We start from the raw sequence: 21,522 nt of genomic DNA on the forward strand, positions 1-21,522 counted from the left end.
TTTATATGTTTTCCCTATAATAAATTAAGTTGGCCACATTGCAACACTTATTTGCCCAAGGAAAGATAATGTTCATGTAGCAAATATTTTATTGTTAAGTTTCTAAACAAAAACGAAATTCGTATATTAGTTGCGTGTTCAACATTTGATTTTCTGTTATGATCTTTGTTCTGTTTGAAAACCGTTTTAGTTGTTAAATGCGTAAATTACATTGCATCGAGTAATTCTATCGGTTTTATATTAAGGTAGAAAAAATTTAGAAATCAATTTTCTGTGGATTTAGTCTCTCTTTATTGGTGTTTGCGGGTTTCTGGATCTGAGAGTTAATACGTTTATTGGTTGATGTGTGTGTTGTATTATTTTACTTGATTTCGTTGACCACTTAAATACGCCGTCATTCGAGGGATGCGAAAATTCTTGAGTGTGTGTGTTTACAACATTGTTTTTTTTTTTTGTTTAAGTTTTGTCGTTATAAAAATGTTGGTTTTTTCGTTTACGTTTTAATTTAAGTATGTATAATAGTTTATATAAAAAATAACAGAGAAATTATATAAAAGAAACATTAAATATAATCGTTTATTTTGCTCTTCATCATCACCTTCTTCCTGCGATTCAACTTTTTCTTCATCTAATAATTAACGCGTCAATTGGCAGAATCCTCTCCATCTAATGATTCATCCTGGACCGATGAGTCGTCGCCGCCACCGCCTCCTCCTGCACGCTTTGATGAAGGTGTACCCGTGAGCCGACTGGAGCTGAGACCAATGCCGCCGGTGCGTCTAGGAAGGAATAGACCACGACATATAATTAGTATTTCTGTTCAGGACGTATTTTCCGTCTTTCTGTGAGCGTGCAGTGCAGGGGCAACATATACACAAGTCCAAACAGGGGTACGTTGGAGGGTTCACGACTAAGAACTTTTTTTGAGGAAGTTTGGAGAATTGCATAAATTTGCAGTTTGGTCTTTACGTGAGTTCTGTTCCTAACATGCAAAGAAAACACAATTTTTTGGTTGCTGGGTTCGGTTGACATTCACTGGTTCTAAGGATCAGGGCGAACATCAGCACTTACAGCCTACGAGAAGGAAACGAAGCGAATCGAAGCGAAACGAAACCTAATGCAGACCCTCACAATTCATAATGAGTGCGGCATCCTTTTTTGGCGAATATGCCTTGGCCTTTTCAGTCTCGGCTACTTGTATGGAGCTTAAACCAAAGATAAATTTCAAACAATAATCAAATTGCATCTCCAAGAGAGAACTAAGGAACCCCCGTCATGATCATAGAAGAAATATGTTGACACAGTCCAAGACTCACCGTAGTTTCGTTTTAAGTGAGTTTATCTCACGATTCATGGCTTCCTGCGATTCAATCATGTCCTCGCACTCACGCTGGTATTTGCGCTTCTGCGTCTTCTCCTTCTGCAATTCCTCTTCGGTCTCGTCCAAGTTGCGCTTGAGCAGTTTAATGCGGCTATTCAGCTATAAAAGCAAATACTTTTCAGTAGGAATTCGTATTAATGAGCCATTTTATTATTTACCTTATCCATTTGCTCCTTGTGCTGGTCGACGTGTCTCCGTTCATCCTCGATGTTCATTGTAAGCTCCTTAATCTTCTTGTCCATCTTCCGATTGGCCTTTTGCTGCAACAGCCTCTCCTTGCCCTCATTCTCCAGCTGCTCTTCTAGGTTGGCGATCTTGGCCTCTAGCGTGGCGATTGTCGCCTTTACTTTAGTGCGCTGTGCTGTCTCTATTTCGGCAAGCTTAGCCTTCAGCTCCTTGTTTTGGCGTTCGAGCAGAGCGCGCCCGTTTTCGTTCTTCTGAGAGTTCGATTTTTCGTTTGCCAACTCAGTGGTCAGCTGCTCAATCTGCAGCTGCGCCTTGCGGCTGCGATCCAGCAGCACCTCAGAGTTGGACTGTTCCTCCTCCAACTCCTCCTCAAGAGTGGCAATGCGGGCTTCCAATCGGCGCTTCTCGTCGATCATTAAGGATCCCTTGTTGGCATTGTTGGCAATTTCTTCGGCCAATTCGTCACGCTCCGTTTCGGCAGCACGTCGCGCCCTCTCTGAGCTGGCCAGATCTTCAGTCAGCTGTAATACTTCTGCCTCCAGGGCCTTGACCTTGCGCTCCGCCTCCTTGCTCAACGCCTGTAGCTCTTCCTTGGCGGCCTTTGCCTCCTCGGCGTCGCGCAGCGCGTCCTTGACTTGTGCTTGCAGCTTCTTCGCATGCTTCAACGCATCTTCCTTCACCTTGTTATGCATCTCCATGGTGGTTTCGATCTCTTTCAGGTCGCCCTCCAGTTTCTTTTTTGACGCCACAGCAGCCGTGCGCTGTTTACGTTCCTCGTCTAGTTCGGTCTCAAGATCCCGCAGTTGCTTGACAAGTCCGCGTCTTTTCTCCTCGGCACCCTCTTCCTTAGCTAGCAGGTCGCGTTCAAACTGGGAACGAAGGGCCTGCATGTTCACCTCTAGGCGCAATTTCGCGTCTTCGGTCAGCTGTAGGTCGTCCTCAAGTTCCTCGTTTTGTGCTTTCAGTTCAGCCAGCTGAGACTCTAGCGCCCGCTTCGCTTTCTCCAGTTCGTGGACGTTTTTATCGGCTGTACCCTGTGTGTTGGCCAAGTCATCGAGTTCATTTTGGAGGGTCTTTCGCTTGTTCTCAAGATCTTCAATTTTGTCAAAGGCTTCGTCTAGCTCGCGGGAAACCGACAGCACCTTGGTCTCCTTTTCGCGGGCCTCTCGTTCTGCAGTATCACGCTCTTGGGCGATCTGTTCTGATATGGCTTTCTCCTCGGCAAGAATTTTGTCGAAGTTTTTTTGTTTTTTCTCCAATTCGAGCACCTGACCAAGGACATGCAATTTTTTTATTAGAACTAGTTTATTTAATTCAGACAAAAACTCACCTTCGTACGTTGCGCTTCCAACTCAATGGTGGCATCTTCAAGCTCCGACTGTATCTTTTTTTTGCTTTTGTCGAGGCGGTCGTTTTGGGCAATAAGTTCCTTAACCTGCCGTTCTAATGCCTCGATATCCTTATTGAGCCGCTTCTTCCCCTCTTCCAGTTCTTTGGCCAGATCTGCATCTTCCTCGGCCTTCTTTTTAATTTCTTGCATTTGGGTGGTGACTTCGGCCAGTTTTCGTTCGTAATTACGTTTGGCTTCATCATCCTCCTCAAGCTGCTCTTGTAGAGCCTCCTTCTCTGACTCGATCTGACGCAGCTTGGAGCTGAGACCCAACTTTTGGCGCGTTTCCTCTTCCAACAGCTGCTGGGCTTCAGTAAGCTGTGATTCCATGTTGCTTGCAGACTTTACGGCGGCCGAGGCTTTTAGTTCGGCTTCCTCCAGCTGGTTTGTTATGTTCTCAGCTTCCTGTTGCAGTTTTGTGCACTTCTCCTGAAGTTCCGAGCGGGCGCGTTCAATCTCAGCCAGTTTTACCTGTCCAAAACATAGGCATACATATACGTTATTTTTTTTTTATAGAAATATCATATTTATATATATCACACATTTTTCGTGATTATTTACCTGCAATTCAGCAATCTGCGACTCTGCCTGCTTGCGCCGTCGGTCGTTTTCTTGCCGGGAGCTGTTGACGCTGCGCAGTTCAGTGGCCAAGTCGGCGTTTTCCGCCTCCAAGGTGCCCTTGGCTTTTTCAAGGACTGTTTTGGCTTTTCGTAGGTTTTCAAGCTGATCGTTGATGCTGTTGAGCTCCTGCGAATGTTTGTGTCGCATGTCGGCCAAAACACCTTCGTGGTTAACAGTCTCCTCTTCGAGAGACTTTTTTAGGGTAGCCAACTCCTGCTCGCGTTTAGAACGCAATTCTTGCTGAGCTGTTTGTCAAAAAAAATTTTTTTAATTTAATAGTGGTAATGATACGGATTTCTTGAAAACATTTTTAAAATATAGATGCTTAGTCTTACCGGCTGTGGTGTCCAGCGAGTCCAGCAACTCATTCTTGAGAGCCTCTAGTTCCTCGCTAAGGTCGCGTCTAACCTTCTCCGCCTTGGCACGGGCCGCCTTTTCGGCCTCTAGGTCCTCTTGAATCTCGGCCAGCTGCGACTCCAGCTCGCGTTGAGCCTTTTGTGCGGTGGCCTTCGTGGCCGATTCCTCGTCAATGCGCAACAGAGTCTGGGTAAGTTCTTCCTCGCGTTTGGCCAGTTGAGCCTGCATTTCATCTACTTGTACGCGCCGTTCGTTCAGCTGTTCTTTAAGATCAGCAACTTCAGTCTCGATCTTCCGCTTAGATCGATCAGACTCCTGTCGCTGCTGCTGATCCTTGTGCAAACGTTCCTCGAGCTCCGAGATTGTGGCTTCGTGCTTGGCTTTCAGCTTGGCCAGGTGTTTAGCCTTTTCCTCCTCCTCAGCAAGTGTCTGGGACAGATCGTTAGCACGCTCTTCCAATAGCTTCTTTTCCTTCAGAAGCTTTTGGTTCTGGTCGTCAGTTAACGCAAGATCTTCTTCGTACTTTTTAATTTTAGCGTCGAGCTGCACTTTCTCCAATTGTAGTTTTTGGCGTGCGGCCTCTTCTTCTTCGAGTTGCTCTTCCAGATCTTGAATATTAAGCTCAAGTTTCTTTTTTTCGCCTCCAAGCGCGAGGACTCGTTCCTCTTCTTCTTCGATGCGCGTCTCAAGCTCTTGCATCATATCCTCCAGTTCTTGTTTGCGTGCCATTAGTCTAGAGCGCGACTCCTCGGCCTCGGCGCAAAGTTCGATTTCGGCTTGAAGCTGCTCTGCTAGAGTGGTCTTCTCCACCAAAGCCTGCTGGTACTTGCGCTCGTACTCCTGCGTATTCTTGGCCAGAGTGTCAAGCTTCTCGCGTACCTGCTTCAGCTCATCCTCCTTCTGGACAAGCTTCTCTTCCTGCTTTGTAACTTCCAACAGGGGCTTGACCTTAGTATAGAGGCGCCACCACTGCCAGTTCCGAAGCTTAAGGTAGGCGGCACAATTCCGCTGGATGATTCGAATAGCGTTTAGTTGCTGCAAGCGCTTTTGGTAGTTGCGACGCGCAAGGAAGCCACGACAGAAGGCCTGGAAGTTAACGATAAGATCGGATATCTTGAAATCACGCTCCTCCTCCAGGTGAGCGAGGACACCAGCGCGGAAGAAGATCTTCGACTGGCCCACTCGGTACAAGTTCGAGTCAAGCTCCAGCGCCTGAATCATCTTCTCGCAGGCCTTCTTTCCGTCCATGAATCCTTTGGGAATCACGTTGGGTGTAAGGAGTTCGTATCGTTGGCGGAACTCCTGGAAGGGAATGCGATTTGGGAAGCCCTGGCGGCAGATACGAATACCCTCGAGCACACCGTTGCAGCGCAACTGGTCAAGCACCAAGGGAGCATCGATCTTGCCGGCGCGCTTCTCGTGGTTCGGTATGATACAGCGCACAAAGTTCGGGTTCGTGTTGCGCAGAGTGTCCATCAACTTAGCCAGCTGCTCCTTGTACAGATGGGACACGGTGCGGAACATGCCCTTGCGGGTGCGGGCCCCGAACTGGGTATCAGTCAGGGCCTGCTGTGCCATGCCAACGATTTCAGCATCCTTCCAGATGTTCACCACGAACGGATCCTGGGAGCCCTGGAGGAGCGACACGATGTTCTCGTTCAATGGGTCCATGTTCTTCATCAGCCACTTGGCCGCCGAGTAGTCAACACGCCCGGCGTAATGCACTATTGCAAAGTCTGCGACTCCTCGAAAGTCTGTCTTCATAAACTTGGGGTGCATAGAGTGGGCCGATACGAGTTTATCTACAAACGTCTTGTCAGTGGCTTTAGGGAACCAGCACTCCTCATCCAGCAGTGCCATGATGCCGCCGGGCTTATCGATCAGGTCGATGGTAGGCTGCAGGTCCAACCCAAAGTCGATGAACTTCCACTCAATACCCTCGCGCTGGTACTCTTCCTGCTCCAGGATAAACATGGTGTGGTTAAAGAGCTGCTGCAGTTTCTCGTTAGTGTAGTTTATACACAGCTGCTCAAAGGAGTTGAGTTCAAATATTTCAAAACCCGCCATATCGAGAATGCCAATAAAGGAGGCTCCTTGGCGCTTGGTGCGGTCTAAAGAACGGTTAATCCGGTTCACAAGCCACTTGAACATTCGCTCGTAACACGCCTTAGCAATGGCCTCCACGGCGAACTCCACCTGCTCCTTTGTTTGGGCCTTCGTAACAAAGTCACGACCCACTTTAATGCGTGGCGTCAGGAAAGCCCTGGTCATGTCTGTCACACTAAGTCCGAGTAGATGCGCAATCTTCTGGGCCACCGTGTTGTCTGGTAGAGTTGCCTGATCGTTGTTGCGCTCCTGACGGAATTTCATGCTACCGAACAGTAGGACGGCGCTCACGATGCGAAATATCGAGTTGAAATCCTCTGATGTCATGCCCATGATGTTCATGGACTTAACCGTTGCCTGAAACTCGGCGTAATCGTCCACGCCAGGTACAGGCAGGCTGCCATTGGAAAGGAATGCATACGATTTAACGTCATCCAGTATGAACTTCTCGCGCTGCTCCGGCGTGGCCCCAGCCAGCAACTGGTAGAATATATGGAATGTTCGTTCGTCCTTTGCTTGACGAATGGCACGCGACTTCTCCAGCAGATATGTTTCGATGTTGGCTCCCGAGATAAATCCCGAGGCATCGAAATTGATCCGTATGAATTTACCCTACAATGAGGCAAACGGAAATTGGCATTCTGTGTTGTAAAACAAAGAAGCAAACAACTTACAAAACGTGAAGAGTTATCGTTTTTGACCGTCTTGGCGTTGCCAAAGGCCTCCAGAATGGGATTTGCCTGCAGCAGCTGTTGCTCCAGCTCGCCCTGTTTAGAGGATAGACAAGATTATATTTATGTTAGGTTAATACGTTTCACGTTATGTAAGGTTAGGGGTTAGACACATATATTTACGAAAGCAGTCTTAACACAAGAACAGTAACATCACAAGCAACATAAAGTATCTACAAAACTAGATATGGTTAGCTTAATAAATCATGCAGAAAGGAGACAAAGCCAAGCATAACGAAGGACAATAAACACTGGACGATATCCTACAGCTTCTCACGATCAATGCCGGCGCAATGGCATCACCCGGTTTACCTCTTGACAGTTGGAATTAACTTCCACCATCTTCAATCCATTGACTACCTCGATCGTCTGATTCTGATTTTGGGCCATAATCTTGACCTTTATGTACTTGTTTGTGTTGACCGAGAAGTTCTGCAATTAGGTGGGAATGGGATTATGGGGTACGGGGTGGATATTCCAGGATTTCTTGATGACTCTCATCGTTTATTACGCGCATTGATCTATCCAGCCTTAAAACCATGCTTAGATTTCGAAATACACAGGTACAAATGAATCGAAGCCTACGGCACGACAATTTACTACAAAATTATATTTAAAAGAATTTTTGGACGTCAAGCATACTTTACCGCAAATGTCTCTTGATGACTACTCTAGAATTTCGTTGGCATATGTTGTACAATGAGGGAGCAGATCAAAGCAGAGCAGAGAGATGAGATTGAGTAGATGAGTGTTGACTTGGATGGGACAGCAACAAGGGAACCAAACGAAGAGTTGGGAGAGTTCATTCGGAGAGGGTTAATAGTAATATTTCGGCCACATTTAAAGGATTAAGAAAATAACGTTTGGAAATCAAGGGTGTTGTTGGGATCAGAAATAGACAGTGGGTGAAAAGTAAGTTTAATTAAACAATGAACGGGGTTAAATAATTCGAGTTAATTTTGAAACACAAAGAGGGAAAACGTTTCAGGATTCTCAATCCTCGAATACTTACAATGAGCACGGCGGGATGCGGCACCTGTCGGAGTTGGTGTCAATTGGTTGGAGGTGTTGAGGTTTGATTTGGTTGTTGGATATTTGGATTGATTGTGACATTTGGCAGCATTTTATACAAATTATATTTACAAATTTTATAAACATATTGATCAGAGTTTAGAGTGAAGACAACAACCAAAGTCCAATGTACAGGGTGAGTGTGCGTATATTTATAGGTGTGTTGTGTAGCATAGTGGAGTGTTTATGTGTAGGACATGAAAATAAATAAGATCAATAATAAATAATAATTATATCAGATCAAAAATCAATTTAAATTTTGCCTCATCCTCAGCATCAAGCAAAAATATTTGATAAGAACTGAAGTCATGAAAAAAAAAAACGATATCATTTTTAAACAAATGCAAAGTTATATCCATGTTTGTTTTCGGGTTTTCTTATCGCTCCTCTTATCTTGACCTGATAAGTACCACTAAAACACACATTTTCTAATCAAACTAACGAAAATTACCTTTGGTTCAATTCAGTTCTACAGTAACTTGCTATGATTCACTGCAGACAATGTTATATGGTTTTTTATCGTCAGCGTATATTTATGGAACTTAGAATCAGAGATAATACCACATAGACAATTTTTTCTTAAAATAAGGTATGAACAGCAAGGTATAAAGCGATATGCTTATGCAAGATCTCTGAATGGTTCAAATAAAAGGCTTGTAGATTTGTTTAATGTCTTAAGAAGCTTTTTAAGTATATTTGCAGCTTATCACGTTCACAGCAGAAAAATAATCTCAACTTCGTCTGCAGCTTCAGCACCAGGGTCATATAAGGCAGTAAACAAATAAAACATAGTAAAAAGTGTGTTTGGAGCTCAAGAACAGCTTGTTTGATCTCGAAAGGATTGAGCAAGTCCGAAATGCACTAAAAACGGCTTGTCCCCACAGTTATGGATATGGCAACCCCAACAGTAGCAAACTGTACAGAGCAGCAATTGCTGCCCCAGAAATTTATCGAATGTCGCAATTTTCGCGATTTAATTTTTTTTTTTTTTTTTATCAATTGCCTTTCAATTTCAATTCTCCCAACTTTTTTATGGTGTTTATTTTATTGCTGTAAACGACAAAATTTGTCAGCAACTATGGCTCTTGATTAATGAAGTGTGCTCCGGCTCCCGGGATCACAAAGCACATAAGCCAGCTGCCATGTCATCAGCCATCCACATATTTAAGCGTTACCCTCGGCCATCCATCCACCATATGGGGAGCATCAGTTTAGCACTCTGAATCTCTGAATTCAACTGAAGTTTATTCTAGTTCTTGAGGTCGTTATTGAGGAATAGCTTTTACAACCTATATATGTATAAATAGCAATGTCAGCGGATCTGATTGCTCTGTTAAGCCTAATAAATTTAAAACTTGACTGATATTGCTAATTTAAAACAGATATACTGCATACTCCCACGAATAAGTTCTAGATTAGAAGGGGGTTTAAAGCCAATCTGCCGACAACAAACATATACATATGTGCTTATGTTAGCGTCGTGAAATTCCCGCTAACGTTGTTGGTCTCATTAATTACAATACCAAATAATAACAAGTGTCTGGCTTGCGTGCAATTAATGTGAGTTTAATAAGCACTTCTAGTGAAAAACCCCATATGGGGCTGTATTTCTCCGGCAGATATCACCACCCAATGGGGCATACAACTTTGCATTTGCTTCCGATCTAGGGTCTCATTTCTGATTTTGCTCTTCTGTACTTACCGCACCCGAGCCCTTGGGTTTCGAAGCTGCCACATAGGCTAGAAATTGGATGACCTTCTTGGTGTTCTCCGTTTTGCCAGCACCCGATTCGCCAGTACACAAAATCGATTGGTCTTCGCGATCTGCAAAAAAAAAAAAAAATGAAAGTGAAAGTGTAAGAAGGTAAGCTGTCACTTGCTTCATATGCGGAACAATGCGGCTGACCAGCCAAAAATGTAATTAAAATGTTAAATGCGCACCTCAGCTTGAATTTTCTGTTGACCCAAATTTAAACGGGCAAAAAACGAGCCCAGAAAGTAAAACCCAGAATAGTTGATGGGTGATAAATGGGACATACATCAAATGAAATCATAGCATGCAAATAACTATCAACCGATTTTCGCTTAGGCTTCAATGCTCAACTGTTATTTTGAAATTAAAAATAAAACAGTTGATTTCAGCGTGCATATCTGAAAGATACAAAAGACAACAGACACACACAAGCAGTAAATTGCTGTTGCTTGGTATGGCGCCAATGATCCCATGTAGAATACAGCGAACTAGATTCGCACTGCACCCCGGGATCACCACACCCCCCACCGCAACTGACAGCCTCGTCATACGATCCAGCATTAAGCTAACCACAAATTCAGGCAGAGAGACGCGAGTAAGATATATGTATCTACTCTGAGACATGGAGCTCCAAACAACCAAACAGCTTCCATATCACGACCCCGTACTTATTTATTTTTATGGATAGACCCAGTCACATATCTATACGTACATACAAGCTACATTCTATATTCGACCATACATGGGCCTAATTTTTGTATCTCCACACTTCATTTTATGGAAATTTTTTCACAGTTTTTTTTGTCATTAATAAATTTAATGCTCAGAAGGCGAATTAAGAGTTTCTCAAATTATTACGCTGCGAATAAGGGGTATGCGAAATATGTGTCATTGATAGCCAATGCATTTTATGGCTCGAAGCTACAATCGATCATAAGTTTCATTCATTCACTTTTTGCACTTGTTGAAGAGCTGTAAAAACTTTTTATTTTGTATCACACAGCAGACTTCACTCCCAAAATAAACTTCTTTAAACAACTGAAAAAATACGTACAGGTAAAACATCTGCCCAGTATCGGAAATTTCGCGACGGTTTTAACTGCTATATATGTGCATGTAGGCAGGGCGTGTTCATTTTATCACGAATTCCATGAAAATTGGAACTTTGGAAGATTGGAAGTTGGAAGATTTGCGATTGCTCCGAGTTGGGGGAGCAGCTGGAGAATCACAGAAAGATAAATGTTTGTGACGTTTGTCCAACTCCCCAATGTTCCAGGGCAATGGAGTCGGAGGCGATGGGGCTGGGCTTAGTTTATTAAAGGCCAGTGAAATAAATCAAATTAAATGCCACTCCCCAATGGCTTGGCTTTGAGAGCGAACTTCTCGAAAAAAATTTATACCGCGAATATACGACCAAGAAAATGTGCATATGCCGAAAATTAATAAGCGTGATATATGGTGAGCCAGAGTGAGGTGTCGATATGTTTAAACATTTTTACGACAACAAAAATATAGCTGATGATGGGGCAAACAAAGTTGCCTGCTGTCCAAGCGAAGCCGGGCTCAGTTTTAGATCCAAATATGGTAATGACACGTATACGCAATATTAGTTAACCAATCTCAAGCAGAGGAAACACAACACACACATGTAGGAACCTATAGATATGGCCGCAGTAAGATACGCCTGGCCTCGAGCTGGAGTCTCTGCTGCGCTGGAGCCAGCGCCGTGAGTCATCTCCCGGCGCGACGTTACGCTTGGAACGGACATGCAAACCATCGAAACTCAGTGAAGCCCGAACTAAAAAGCACAGAAGTGAAAAGGAAACCTGAAAAAATCTCATTTGAAAATTCATACCGAAAAAGGAAACCAGTTTGGGATTATGATTCACAACATTTGTATGAATTCGAATGCTAATGCACCTCTTTGGAGTTATATCTGCAAAGTGTGTCATGTATGGACCCCGCTTCAACGTTATTCCTGGAAATGCCCCTCCCTTATATACTTTTCCACGCCTTATCTAATCAGCTCTGAAAAAAATTTCGCTTGCTTATTTGGAGAATGGAATTTTGATAGCGACCAGAAATCGCGCTCCAGAGAAAAAAGGAAAGGCTGTTGATAATTCTGGCATTCCATCTCCCATATGTATGTGCAGCTGTGGAGCGAAAAGGGAACGTAAGTGCAGGATCGAGATACTTACCACCCAACATGTTTCTATAGGCACTATCCGTGATTGCAAATACATGCGGAGGCACTTCGTGTCGTTTTATGCCCTTGTACCGTTCCATTATCTTTTCGGTGTAGATCGGAAGTTTCTTGTACGGGTTGACCACAACACAGAAAAGACCGGAATATGTCTGAAATGAAGAAATTGTTCCATCAATCGAGGGATTTATTGTTAGGTATACTTAATGCTTGAATGAAGGGCTTTTAGGAGTATGATTCAAAACATGAGGTAATATTAATAAATCGCGTCGGATAATCTTACACCAATGTATTCCCATTCTTAAAGTTGATAATTTTCCAGCTATAAATGCTATCCACTGGGCTGCAGGTAATCAAAGTGATGCTTGGACTAACGGCAGCTTTGGACACCGGCAACTGCTTTTTGTGCCCTAGTTATTGTTGCCCAAATGCTAACACTCTCGCATGTGTGTCCAAGTCAACGTGACATGTGCTTTAAAGTTGGCCAGCACCATAAGCAGCGAACGCATGTATCTGTATCTGCCGCTCCATCTGTATCCGAATCCGTTGGTGGTATCTATCGAGCGGCAGCCTACATAACTGCGACTGTGATTGGGACCGAGACTGCGGCGTGGGCACTAAGTATGCGGCTTTGCTATTTGTTGTACCATTTAAATACATATCTACCCAAACATTAGATGCGAGTGCCTCGAGCTTCACGGCAGCGCGCAAGAGTGTATCAAAGGGGGCGGAGAAGTGTGGGCCAGCCCACACAAATCGAAATGGAAAGTACCGCTGGCAATTATTGTAGTAGAGAAAATGCCCTCAACTTTTTGCACAGGTGAGTGTGATGAGGGCGGCAGGAAAACGAATCACTTTTAGGCCCGCAATTAACAGTCAAAATCACGTCTTGCCAATCAGCCACCTTCCTTGTATGTGTGTGTGTGCGTGTGTGAGGCATCCAAAAATGGTATAAGAAATTGTTTTCTCAGTGTCTGCTGTTTTGGCAACCGCTTAGAAGTGGCAATGACTCGTGACGATGTTTGCTCCCCTCGTCTTTGAATCACATCGGTTATGTTGGCTTGACTCATTGTCCTGGTGCATATTTCTACAGTCCCCTTGAATGTCATTAATCACTTAACCGGACCTGATATAAAGCCTTATACGGTCACGAAACATAATATTTTGCAAGTTTAGCAAACGGCCGCAAGGCATTTAAATTACAGCGAGATATAATTACATCTTGGAGTTTTGGAAAGGAAACGTGAAAGAATTTTAAACAAAGAATACAAAGAACGTGAGCCTGGAGAGAAACATAAAAAAGTTAAGAATGCACGGGCGGGCATTGGAACAGAGCCTTTTTTGTTAATTATGTGCTCGACAGACGGAGGTGTTAGTTTTGCCAATATCTGCGAACAAATTGCTTAGCTGATGCGGGAATCATATTTTATTTACCACATGTCGTGGTTCATTTACATTCCTTATTTAAATCTGGCCAAGGAAGCCACTTGGCTCTGGTTGTCACTGCAACCCTACATTATTAAGTCATCCTGTCTAATTCTGCTGGTCAGTTTAATTAGTGCCTCTTACAGATAGTCAGGACCGACTGGGAATTGAGACAACAGCAACAGCCAAGATGCCAACGTCATCATCTCCTTCACGCTGCTGCGTTGTCAAGTGCGATTCTTTTAGATGCCAACGCAGCCGCGCAAAAAGCACACGAAATATATTAGGTAATATTAAGACTGCTTTTGAGCAATTGCACCCAGTCACACGGTTGACGTAAATCAATTAATTACAACAACAACAGGGGCAGAAGCAAATGTTTTGTAAAATATTTCAAACCCGATTTCATATGTAAACAAGCGCATCAGAAGGAGATGTTTGATAAAATTACAAGACTAGACATTTTTCAATAGACTTATTGACAGTAAAAAATATTTATAATTATCACTTCAATTACAAAAAAGAATAATATGGTCTATACTTGTCGCTTTTGCTTCCGAATTTTCGATTTTCTAAGGTGTTGCTAAAGTGTTGACAATTTGATTAGCATATTTGAGCAAAGCGCCATGAGTGTGCGTGGCCGTGCAAGACACATTCTTCTTGCCGACGCATATTAATTAGATTACAAGCTACCGTCAGCCGGCAGCTGCCAGGCGAATTAATTTAAATGAAATTTAAAAATCGAATTAAATGTCAACAAATTATAATAATTATGCCGTTAAGTGCAGCCCCCGCTGCCGCTCCCTCGCCGTCTCAATCCCCCATTGTTCATGCAACAAGTTAGCAACAATTGGCAAGAGAATTAAGTGGGACAGGCCGTGGTAAGAGCGACAAAGGGACGCAAGATGTGTGCGTGGCATGGTTGTGTAAACAGTAAAGCGGCGCTCGAATTTAGCAACAACAACGACAATGGCAAGTGCGCTGAAGCATGGCTTGCCAACAATGATATAAACAAATTTAAAGTAGTTCGCGCCCACATCAAAAACTGGCAGCAACAACCATTTGTGCACTAAATTAAAACGTGCAGGCGAGAGGGAGAAAGACTGCGATAAGTAGCAGGCGCAGTACATAAAGTATTTTAAAAGCGGCACATAATTTGTTATAACAATGAAAAAATAAGTCGCAATGAACCTGCCTCAGGGAATCAACAGAGAATCAAGGCTAAGAGGCGTGGCATAGACAAGCATCCAGAACTGAGGCCAAGTTTGGCAACATTTCCTTGAAACATGTTGTTGCTAGACATTGCTCAGTGACGAAAAGTAGGTTTGTATAACGATCGTTAGCATAGGAAAATCATAAATGAGCTGCATTTGTCATCATAGAATTCAGGAAAAGCGAGTCTACTGAAGTCAAGAAAAAACTTGATTTATATATTTAACGAGCTACTTAAGGATGTTATTTATTTTCAATTAATTCAAAAATTGTTTTAGATGTTTTTATTAATCTACAAATCCAAAAAGTCTAATAAACATTTACCAACTTTAGAAAACATAACTAGCCCTCACTTTAAATTTAACTTGTATGATAAGGTATGTCAAAAGATAAATCTTTATCAATTGCAGCCCGCCATTGTAAATACTGCAATAAGTTATATTTATAAGAGGAACAGTCGCAAAGCAAAGCAGCTGGGATTTATGGAGTCGAATTTAAACGCGCCACTTGAAATTCGTTTCTCATCGAATCGAAAATGAACTTTTTGCTGGCTTTCTACTCAGACCAAAGCGCTTTTGGCATGCCAATTAACAGCGGATATGCTTTGCGGGTGATCGGGTGAACAGAGGACGAAAGAGTGAGTTAATGGTTATAAATCATTTGGCCTGTGACGAATGCAGCAATGAATTGAGTGATTGAGCTTTGGAGTCTTAAATATTTGCGATGCTTTTAAATAAATAGATATGCGATGAGGCAAGACGCCTTTATAAAGTTTGGCCTTTCAAAATTTCCAGTTAAGCGAAATCAAATGTGTGAAAGGGGGGGGGGCTGTTTACTTAGTTTCATCATCATCGTCACATTACCGGCAGCTGGCGCGGCGGAAACTTGGGGCAGCCAACACAAACATATAAGATAGGGAATATGTACGAGGTACTCACATAGATTAGGCCAGAGTAGTATCTGTCCTTGATGTTGTGCAAAACGGAGGCTTCGTTTAGACACGTAAGCTCGGCCATGTCCTCGACTTTGTCGAACTTAGGCGGATTCATCTTCTGTATGTCGTCACGTAGGATCATCACCCGCTTGCCGGTTTCGGCCAACTCCACTTCGACCTCGTCGCCATGCTCCCGTTTAATACTGGCGGCCACGAAGCCCTGTAAAAGAAAATAGAAAGAGTTATTCACGGTTGCCATCTCTGTTTCTCTGCAGTGTGGTATGAGTGTGTTACGCGAAAACAGGACGGGTACGCTTCTGTTCTTCATCTCAGCGGGAAGGCGATAAACACAACAAGTGCAATGACGCCGCATGAGTCAAGCGCCAGAAGAAAAACCACTCAGCCTCCGCTCTCTCGCTGCCAATTGAAATGCATAGAGAAGAATGCATAGAAGACGAAGCAAGAACCAACCCAGAACAACGGGAGGCAGATGCAACTGTCTGTCCGCTTGTCTGGTTCCTTCTCTCCGACCCGGGTACTTAGCAAGTTCAAGGCGCGGATTTTGGGGAAGCATCACAGTTTTGATGTTGAACCGTTCGCAGCGCAGTACCCATAACTAATTTAGGGTACCAAATGGGGTTTACTTCCGAGTCTTCTCCGAAACGTCTGCATGAAATTTAATCGAACACCAACAGAATAACATCCTCAATTAGAAGTCAAGTGAAACAACAACAAAGGGAAGCATGTTCACGCGACGCATTGGCATTAATCAAATCAGGGGCAACCCGTAACTCAGTCATTAAAGGGTGGAGTGGCGTGCCGCCGCTGCAAAACAGAAATGCATTAAGACCAACAACGGCCTGCCGATGCAGGGCAGAAGCATCTGCAATACATCCCAGCCCGGTTCGGGTCCATTAAGTTAAATACGCACACGCCCCAGCGATCAGTTTCGGAAAAACCAGAGACGTGGTGGTTCTTGCCTTGCCTGTGTTATCTTTGCGCTTTTCCGGTACTGTTGATAAACAGCCATAAGAAAGTCGTTATTCTCGGGCATATATGGCGTATATGAAACCATTTAGAGCATGTAACGACTTCTTTAGAATACTCAGCTGGGTCCTACGGCAAATTATTTTCGCGCTGCGAAAAGTTTACAGATTAGTCATAAGGTAAAGTCGTCTGCATGTATATAGGCCTAAATTTTGAGTACTTTCGCTGTATCTAAATTCATTTCCCAGGCGTCTGCCTTTTTTGTGGGCAGCCGCTGTCAGCCTGCAAAACATTTGTGCATAAAACGTTTGACACTTTGGACAAACAAATACACAAGGCTTGCGACAGTGGCAGAAGAAGCTAAAAGTTCGCCGAATCGGAAAATGCTATAGCCGCTGCGACAGTTGGTGCGTGAATCACGATATTGGAATGCCCCACAAGAGAGGAATTGGAGTTATCGGTCCAGGGAAGTTGTCCGAAGTTACCCAGCGAGGCAGCCGCGAGAGGCTGGGGCATATGAGGTCATCAGTCTCGGATTCTCGCTCAACGGCATCTCGGGCATTCCAGGCAATCGGTGAAGCGAAACCAAAGAAAATATATCAACAACACCTAGATGTTGGTGATGATCAGACAGGCGGGAATCAAAGTAAGAATGTTGGGAAGGAGTGCATTCCAGAGGGGAGCCCCCGATTTGGGTTTGACTATTTTTGGGTGCCCAACCGCAACCTTGAACATGCCAAGGTATCGGCCGAACAGCACACATAAGAATATTGGTGATTTTGAGATATATCTGTGGCCATTATTTACTCTCTGGGAGCGTATGTTTTTCGCCAACTTCTTTTGTTTACACTATTCCGAAAATGTAAATATGAACAGAATAATGAATAGATGTCTCCGGTCCCCCTTTTTCCATCACGATCCAAATGCGAACGTTCGATGGGCCCATTAAAATTTGTTACTCTTTTATTTTATTCCTTCGCTTAATCGATCAACGTATATGCATTGTTGAGGATGGAAGTGGAGATGGAGAGGGTAAGAAGCGTATATTACACATACGTGATACGAGGCGCAGGTTCGTTGACCGTAAACCGGACGGACGAGAGTCGAAAGCTGGCTACGTTTGTCATTGCCGTAACCGAAAAGAAAACACACACTCGCGCGGCACGGGCATCTCCGCCAGAACCAATCGCGGCACGCCAAAGGGCGGGGGCGCGGAAGCGGAGTGGGAGTGGTCGCAAACAAAGTCCAAAGTGGTTTCTTTGGTTATAAATACGAGCAGCACACATACAAGCGTGGAAGTATGAAACGCAGCATGTGTGGGTGAGCAGAGACCCCCTAATGATCGCCGTTCGTTACAATCGAATCGATTCTCTGGACATGACGAAGGTTAAGCCGACTTCAATTTGGCTAACAATATAAAAAGTTTTCAGATTGGTCTCGGGAGTGAGGCGTTCAGGAATGCCTGAACAAAGACAGCGGATAAGAAGAGCATTAGCGCTGAAGAAGAGGGAAAAAAGAAAAGAGGTGTAAACACATTTCCACCGTGTTCACGAATTCCAAAGTATTAACTTTTCAATTTCATCGTTGGACAATGGAAAAGTAAGCTATGAACTATTAAAAGCATTTAAATAGTTTCAAGATCGCAAATATACATTAACCTATAACCCGAAACCTTCAATGTACAATATATCTAATCCCCACCAATAAACTTGCTCTCTGTGCAATTGATTCGATGAATCATCGCTGTTCAGCAAACAACATGAAACGAAATGTAGCCACGAACAAAAGGTCTCCTTGTGTATCCACCAGTAAATTACTGAATTTGGATATCACGTACGTGGACTGACGCCGCCATTATTCAGCGAATTCGCTTACATTTCGAAAAGCTGGAACAGTTGCTGGAAACGAAACGAGTGTTGACACAATTGGCGAATACCCTTTTGGACGGGTCCGTTCCCGTTAAGACGTAGCTGTATCTGTGGACATTCCAGCGGAGCAACAGTTGCGCTATATGCAAATTTCTTAACTATTTCCACCCGTCTCATGTGCCGTTCGTCAGTCGCAAAGAAATTTTAGCCTTTAGACAATCTGACGGACCACTCATGACAATCGAGCGTTTCGTTATTTTCGTTTTATTTCTGGGTTTTATCTCTGCCGTTGTCTTTTTGTGAGATTCCATTGTAAAGTAAATGTCTGTTAAAGTGATCGCGTAATTACACAAAAATGTGAAGTTGTTGGCTTTTGTTTTCGATGTTGCTTTTATTATACGAAGTCACCCAAAAGTGCTACCATTCTATGTACGGAATTATCTCTGGCAAATACAGCAATTACGGGCAGCCAGGGGAGAAAGGAGCGGTTGATAATTTTATCTGTTTACGTTTTTTATGGTCTTGAAATTAAGTCGTTGGAATGCAGTTGAATGACACCTGAATGAAATCGCTTTAAACTGAAGAAGAGAATAACAAGCCACACCGAAATTAGCAAAACAATCGGCTTGTTATCATAAGGCTTGATCGCTAGCAGTCGACCAAAGTTTTGAATTTGAATTTATAGGCCAAGAGCGGGCGCCCGAACTCCGAGGGAAGCGATTCTTTGGCGCAATCTCGGCTCGTTTCTTTGCTGGCCTGGCTGTGTGGTTGAGGCCAGAAAGCCCCACACAAGCAAGTCCACACCACAAATACCTAGCCACATTGAAAACTTGTTTTGGCCCGCTCTTAGTGGGAACTGCGAACTGGGGCCATTCCTGCTTCCACTCTCCCTCGGAGGTGAGTCACTGAGTCGAAGAGCGTCTGCATGCAAATTGGTACCAAATGGTCGCGGATTTGACCAAGTAAGAAGTTAAATGTGTCACACTACTACGGTGAGATTAATTCAGCATCAGCGCAGGAGAAAAGAGTGATTCAGCATCGACGCCAACGGATGTTTACCCAAGTTTATCACCGCGGTGCGAATGTAATGAAAATTCAAAGAAGTTGGGCCTGTTCAAAATTAAAAATAAACGGATCGGTGAAGCGTGATTCATGACCAATCGATGAGTGAGTCGGATGGCTCAAAAGGTGTTGGCTGATAAGAAGCGCAAAGCCGGGGACAAACACTGTGAAAATTGATTAGAGCACGTACAGCTAGGGCTAAAATATTATCACGATGTGTCGAACACACTATGTTCTATAATAACCATTCACTGCGAAGTAATACTTAGATATTAGATAGTTACATGTAGCAATTTTTTACGCAAAAGAATATGAAAATTAAACGAAAATTAAGTACATTTGGTAATTTTACAAAAAAAAAAAAAAAAACCATAATGGGCTAATGACTACCGACTTCACGAAATAAACAGCGTTATGATGTATCGACTGTATTTTTATCTCAGTTGTAGCAGTTCCTGTTGCATTTAGGCTATCTATAGGGTCTATTCAGGTAGTTCACTGAAACGGGCGTGGCTTCCGGGGTAGAAATCCCGTAGCAGAGGTTGCGTCCAGAGTAGGAACATGCTCTACGGGTAGGCATTACATTTAAGTAGACTCACCTGGTTCTCGTGTGGCACCCACACCAGACGCTTCTGTGTCCACTCGGCCTGCGTGGCCGGATCGTTGAACTGGTTGCGCTCCACCGAGAGGTACTTGAGCTCCGGATCGTTGCGATCTACTTCCTCCGACATTTTGGCGGCGATCTCTAAATAATTCCTTGTCTGTCGGTAATTAGCTGCTTTCGGATAATGGATATTGGATACTGGATATTCGCTTTTCGGATGCAATGCACTTTTCTGTCGGACAAAACAAATCGATGAGAACAATGAGTATGTTGCCTCGCTCCTCAGATACAATATTTCGCATTTATCTCGCGTTTGCGTTCTTTATCTCGGAAGTGCGGCACAAAACGGAGGCGGCGAGAACAGCGCGCGGCGAGAGTTTCAAAAGGGAGAGCGCGAAGGCGAAAGAAAGACGGAGAGGAAAAAATATGGCCACACATTTTCATTTTCTTAAGCCAAAGTCACCGCTGAACGTAGAAGAAGGGGTGGTGAAGTAATTTAGCGGAAAAATAGCGTTACGTAGCAATTAACCAGTTTGCATCTCCTAAAACTGCAGCTAAACACTATCAGAGCACCTTTTCACCTCCGATTTCGGATGTTTCAGTTTTCGGAGCAGGTACAAGCGGCTCTTTTTCTTCCTCTTCGTCTTCTCTCGCTTTGCTTCCCACTTGGTTCGTTCTGCAACACCGACACACAGCACGGCTCACACACACACACACATAGATCGCACTGGGAGCCAAGGTTTCGCATATTCGCATATTTCGCACACAAGTTTCGGTTTTTATGCTCCCATTTCCCCGCGTCAGCACAGCGTTTGTGCAAATGCAGCCAAATTCGACCGTGCAGTTTCAGCTGGCGGCGTCCCGACGCCGGCGAATAGGTCGCTGCATTCGCTGGATGCCTGTGCACATTTCCGATTTTTTTTTTACCGATTTTAATGCAAGCCAGGCGCTTTTCATTTGTTTGGCGACAGCTGCACCCACACACACTCACAAAGACTTCGACCGCAGTTCCTGAGCACGTCTTTTCGCTTTCCCCCTTTTTTTTTCACTGTTTTTCGCCGCTTGCCGTTTTGCCGACCGAGTACTTTTCGAGTTCGATGGTAATCGATGCCTTCCGATTCCATTCGGACATATCGATGCATCGATATGTCGTAGTTCACACGACGGCCGCGGCAGCGCTTTCTGAAAACACATACATCGATATGTCAACACTGATTAAAATTCTACATATGGATCGCATCTAGATTTTGTTTAAAGCACACACCTGTAACATTTTTTCAGGTCGGCCATTGTATTCCTCTATAACAGAATATCTAAGTTTTTAGCAAAGTATCGCATCAGCTTCCTCTGGTTCATGACTGCACTTAAGATCGAAATATTCGCGGCTTCAAGCCAAGCGGTGTCGATTGGAATCGAATACTTCCGGAATAGAAATGAGATTAAATTATTTTGCCGATTTCACTCACTTGCATATTCAGATGTAGCAAAGGATGTTTCCAACTCACTTTTCAATTTATAATATTGGTCAAATTAGTGCAAGCTAAGTATCGTATATGTCGATTTTACTTTTGACATATACGTAGTTCATTTAGTTGGACCGCACGACAACATCAAAATACCTTACCGCCTTT

General features: G+C 43.8%; 1 protein-coding gene across 9 annotated transcripts; it reads right to left on the reverse strand.

The window, feature by feature from the left end:
* Positions 1 to 76: 76 nt before the first annotated feature.
* Positions 77 to 21,472, reverse strand: zip (zipper). 9 transcript variants are annotated; one of them, NM_001202082.2, is made up of 15 exons: positions 20,883 to 20,970; positions 19,887 to 20,123; positions 15,375 to 15,590; positions 11,795 to 11,951; positions 9,546 to 9,667; positions 7,785 to 7,808; positions 7,420 to 7,443; positions 6,716 to 6,808; positions 3,914 to 6,653; positions 3,519 to 3,823; positions 2,898 to 3,428; positions 1,540 to 2,835; positions 1,317 to 1,480; positions 1,072 to 1,205; positions 455 to 779 (listed from the first exon to the last, which is right to left on the reverse strand). In NM_001202082.2, the coding sequence occupies exons 2-14, from the start codon at positions 20,016 to 20,018 to the stop codon at positions 1,115 to 1,117; spliced, it is 5,895 nt and encodes a 1,964-aa protein (NP_001189011.1). In that variant the 5' UTR covers positions 20,019 to 20,123; positions 20,883 to 20,970; the 3' UTR covers positions 455 to 779; positions 1,072 to 1,114. The 9 variants fall into 9 exon arrangements, with proteins under 9 accessions (NP_726506.1, NP_001189011.1, NP_001189009.1 ...); NM_166704.4 differs by lacking the exons at positions 1,072 to 1,205; positions 7,420 to 7,443 and adding an exon at positions 7,085 to 7,204 and having other exon boundaries at positions 77 to 779; NM_001202080.2 differs by lacking the exon at positions 1,072 to 1,205.
* Positions 21,473 to 21,522: the final 50 nt, after the last annotated feature.

The sequence above is a fragment of the Drosophila melanogaster genome, chromosome 2R (genome assembly GCF_000001215.4).
Source record: "Drosophila melanogaster chromosome 2R".
NCBI classification, from domain to species: Eukaryota; Metazoa; Arthropoda; class Insecta; order Diptera; family Drosophilidae; genus Drosophila; species Drosophila melanogaster.

Excerpts from the sequence above, each read along its gene's own strand:
- zip (NM_079136.4), bottom strand. The coding sequence starts at position 20,848 with ATGAAAAGCGCCTGGCTTGCATTAAAATCG. Across the intron at positions 3,824-3,913 it reads CTCGCTGGACACCACAGCCG|CTCAGCAAGAATTGCGTTCT; the intron begins GTAAGACTAAGC and ends TTTGACAAACAG. Across the intron at positions 780-1,316 it reads TCACTTAAAACGAAACTACG|ACGCACCGGCGGCATTGGTC; the intron begins GTGAGTCTTGGA and ends ATTCCTTCCTAG.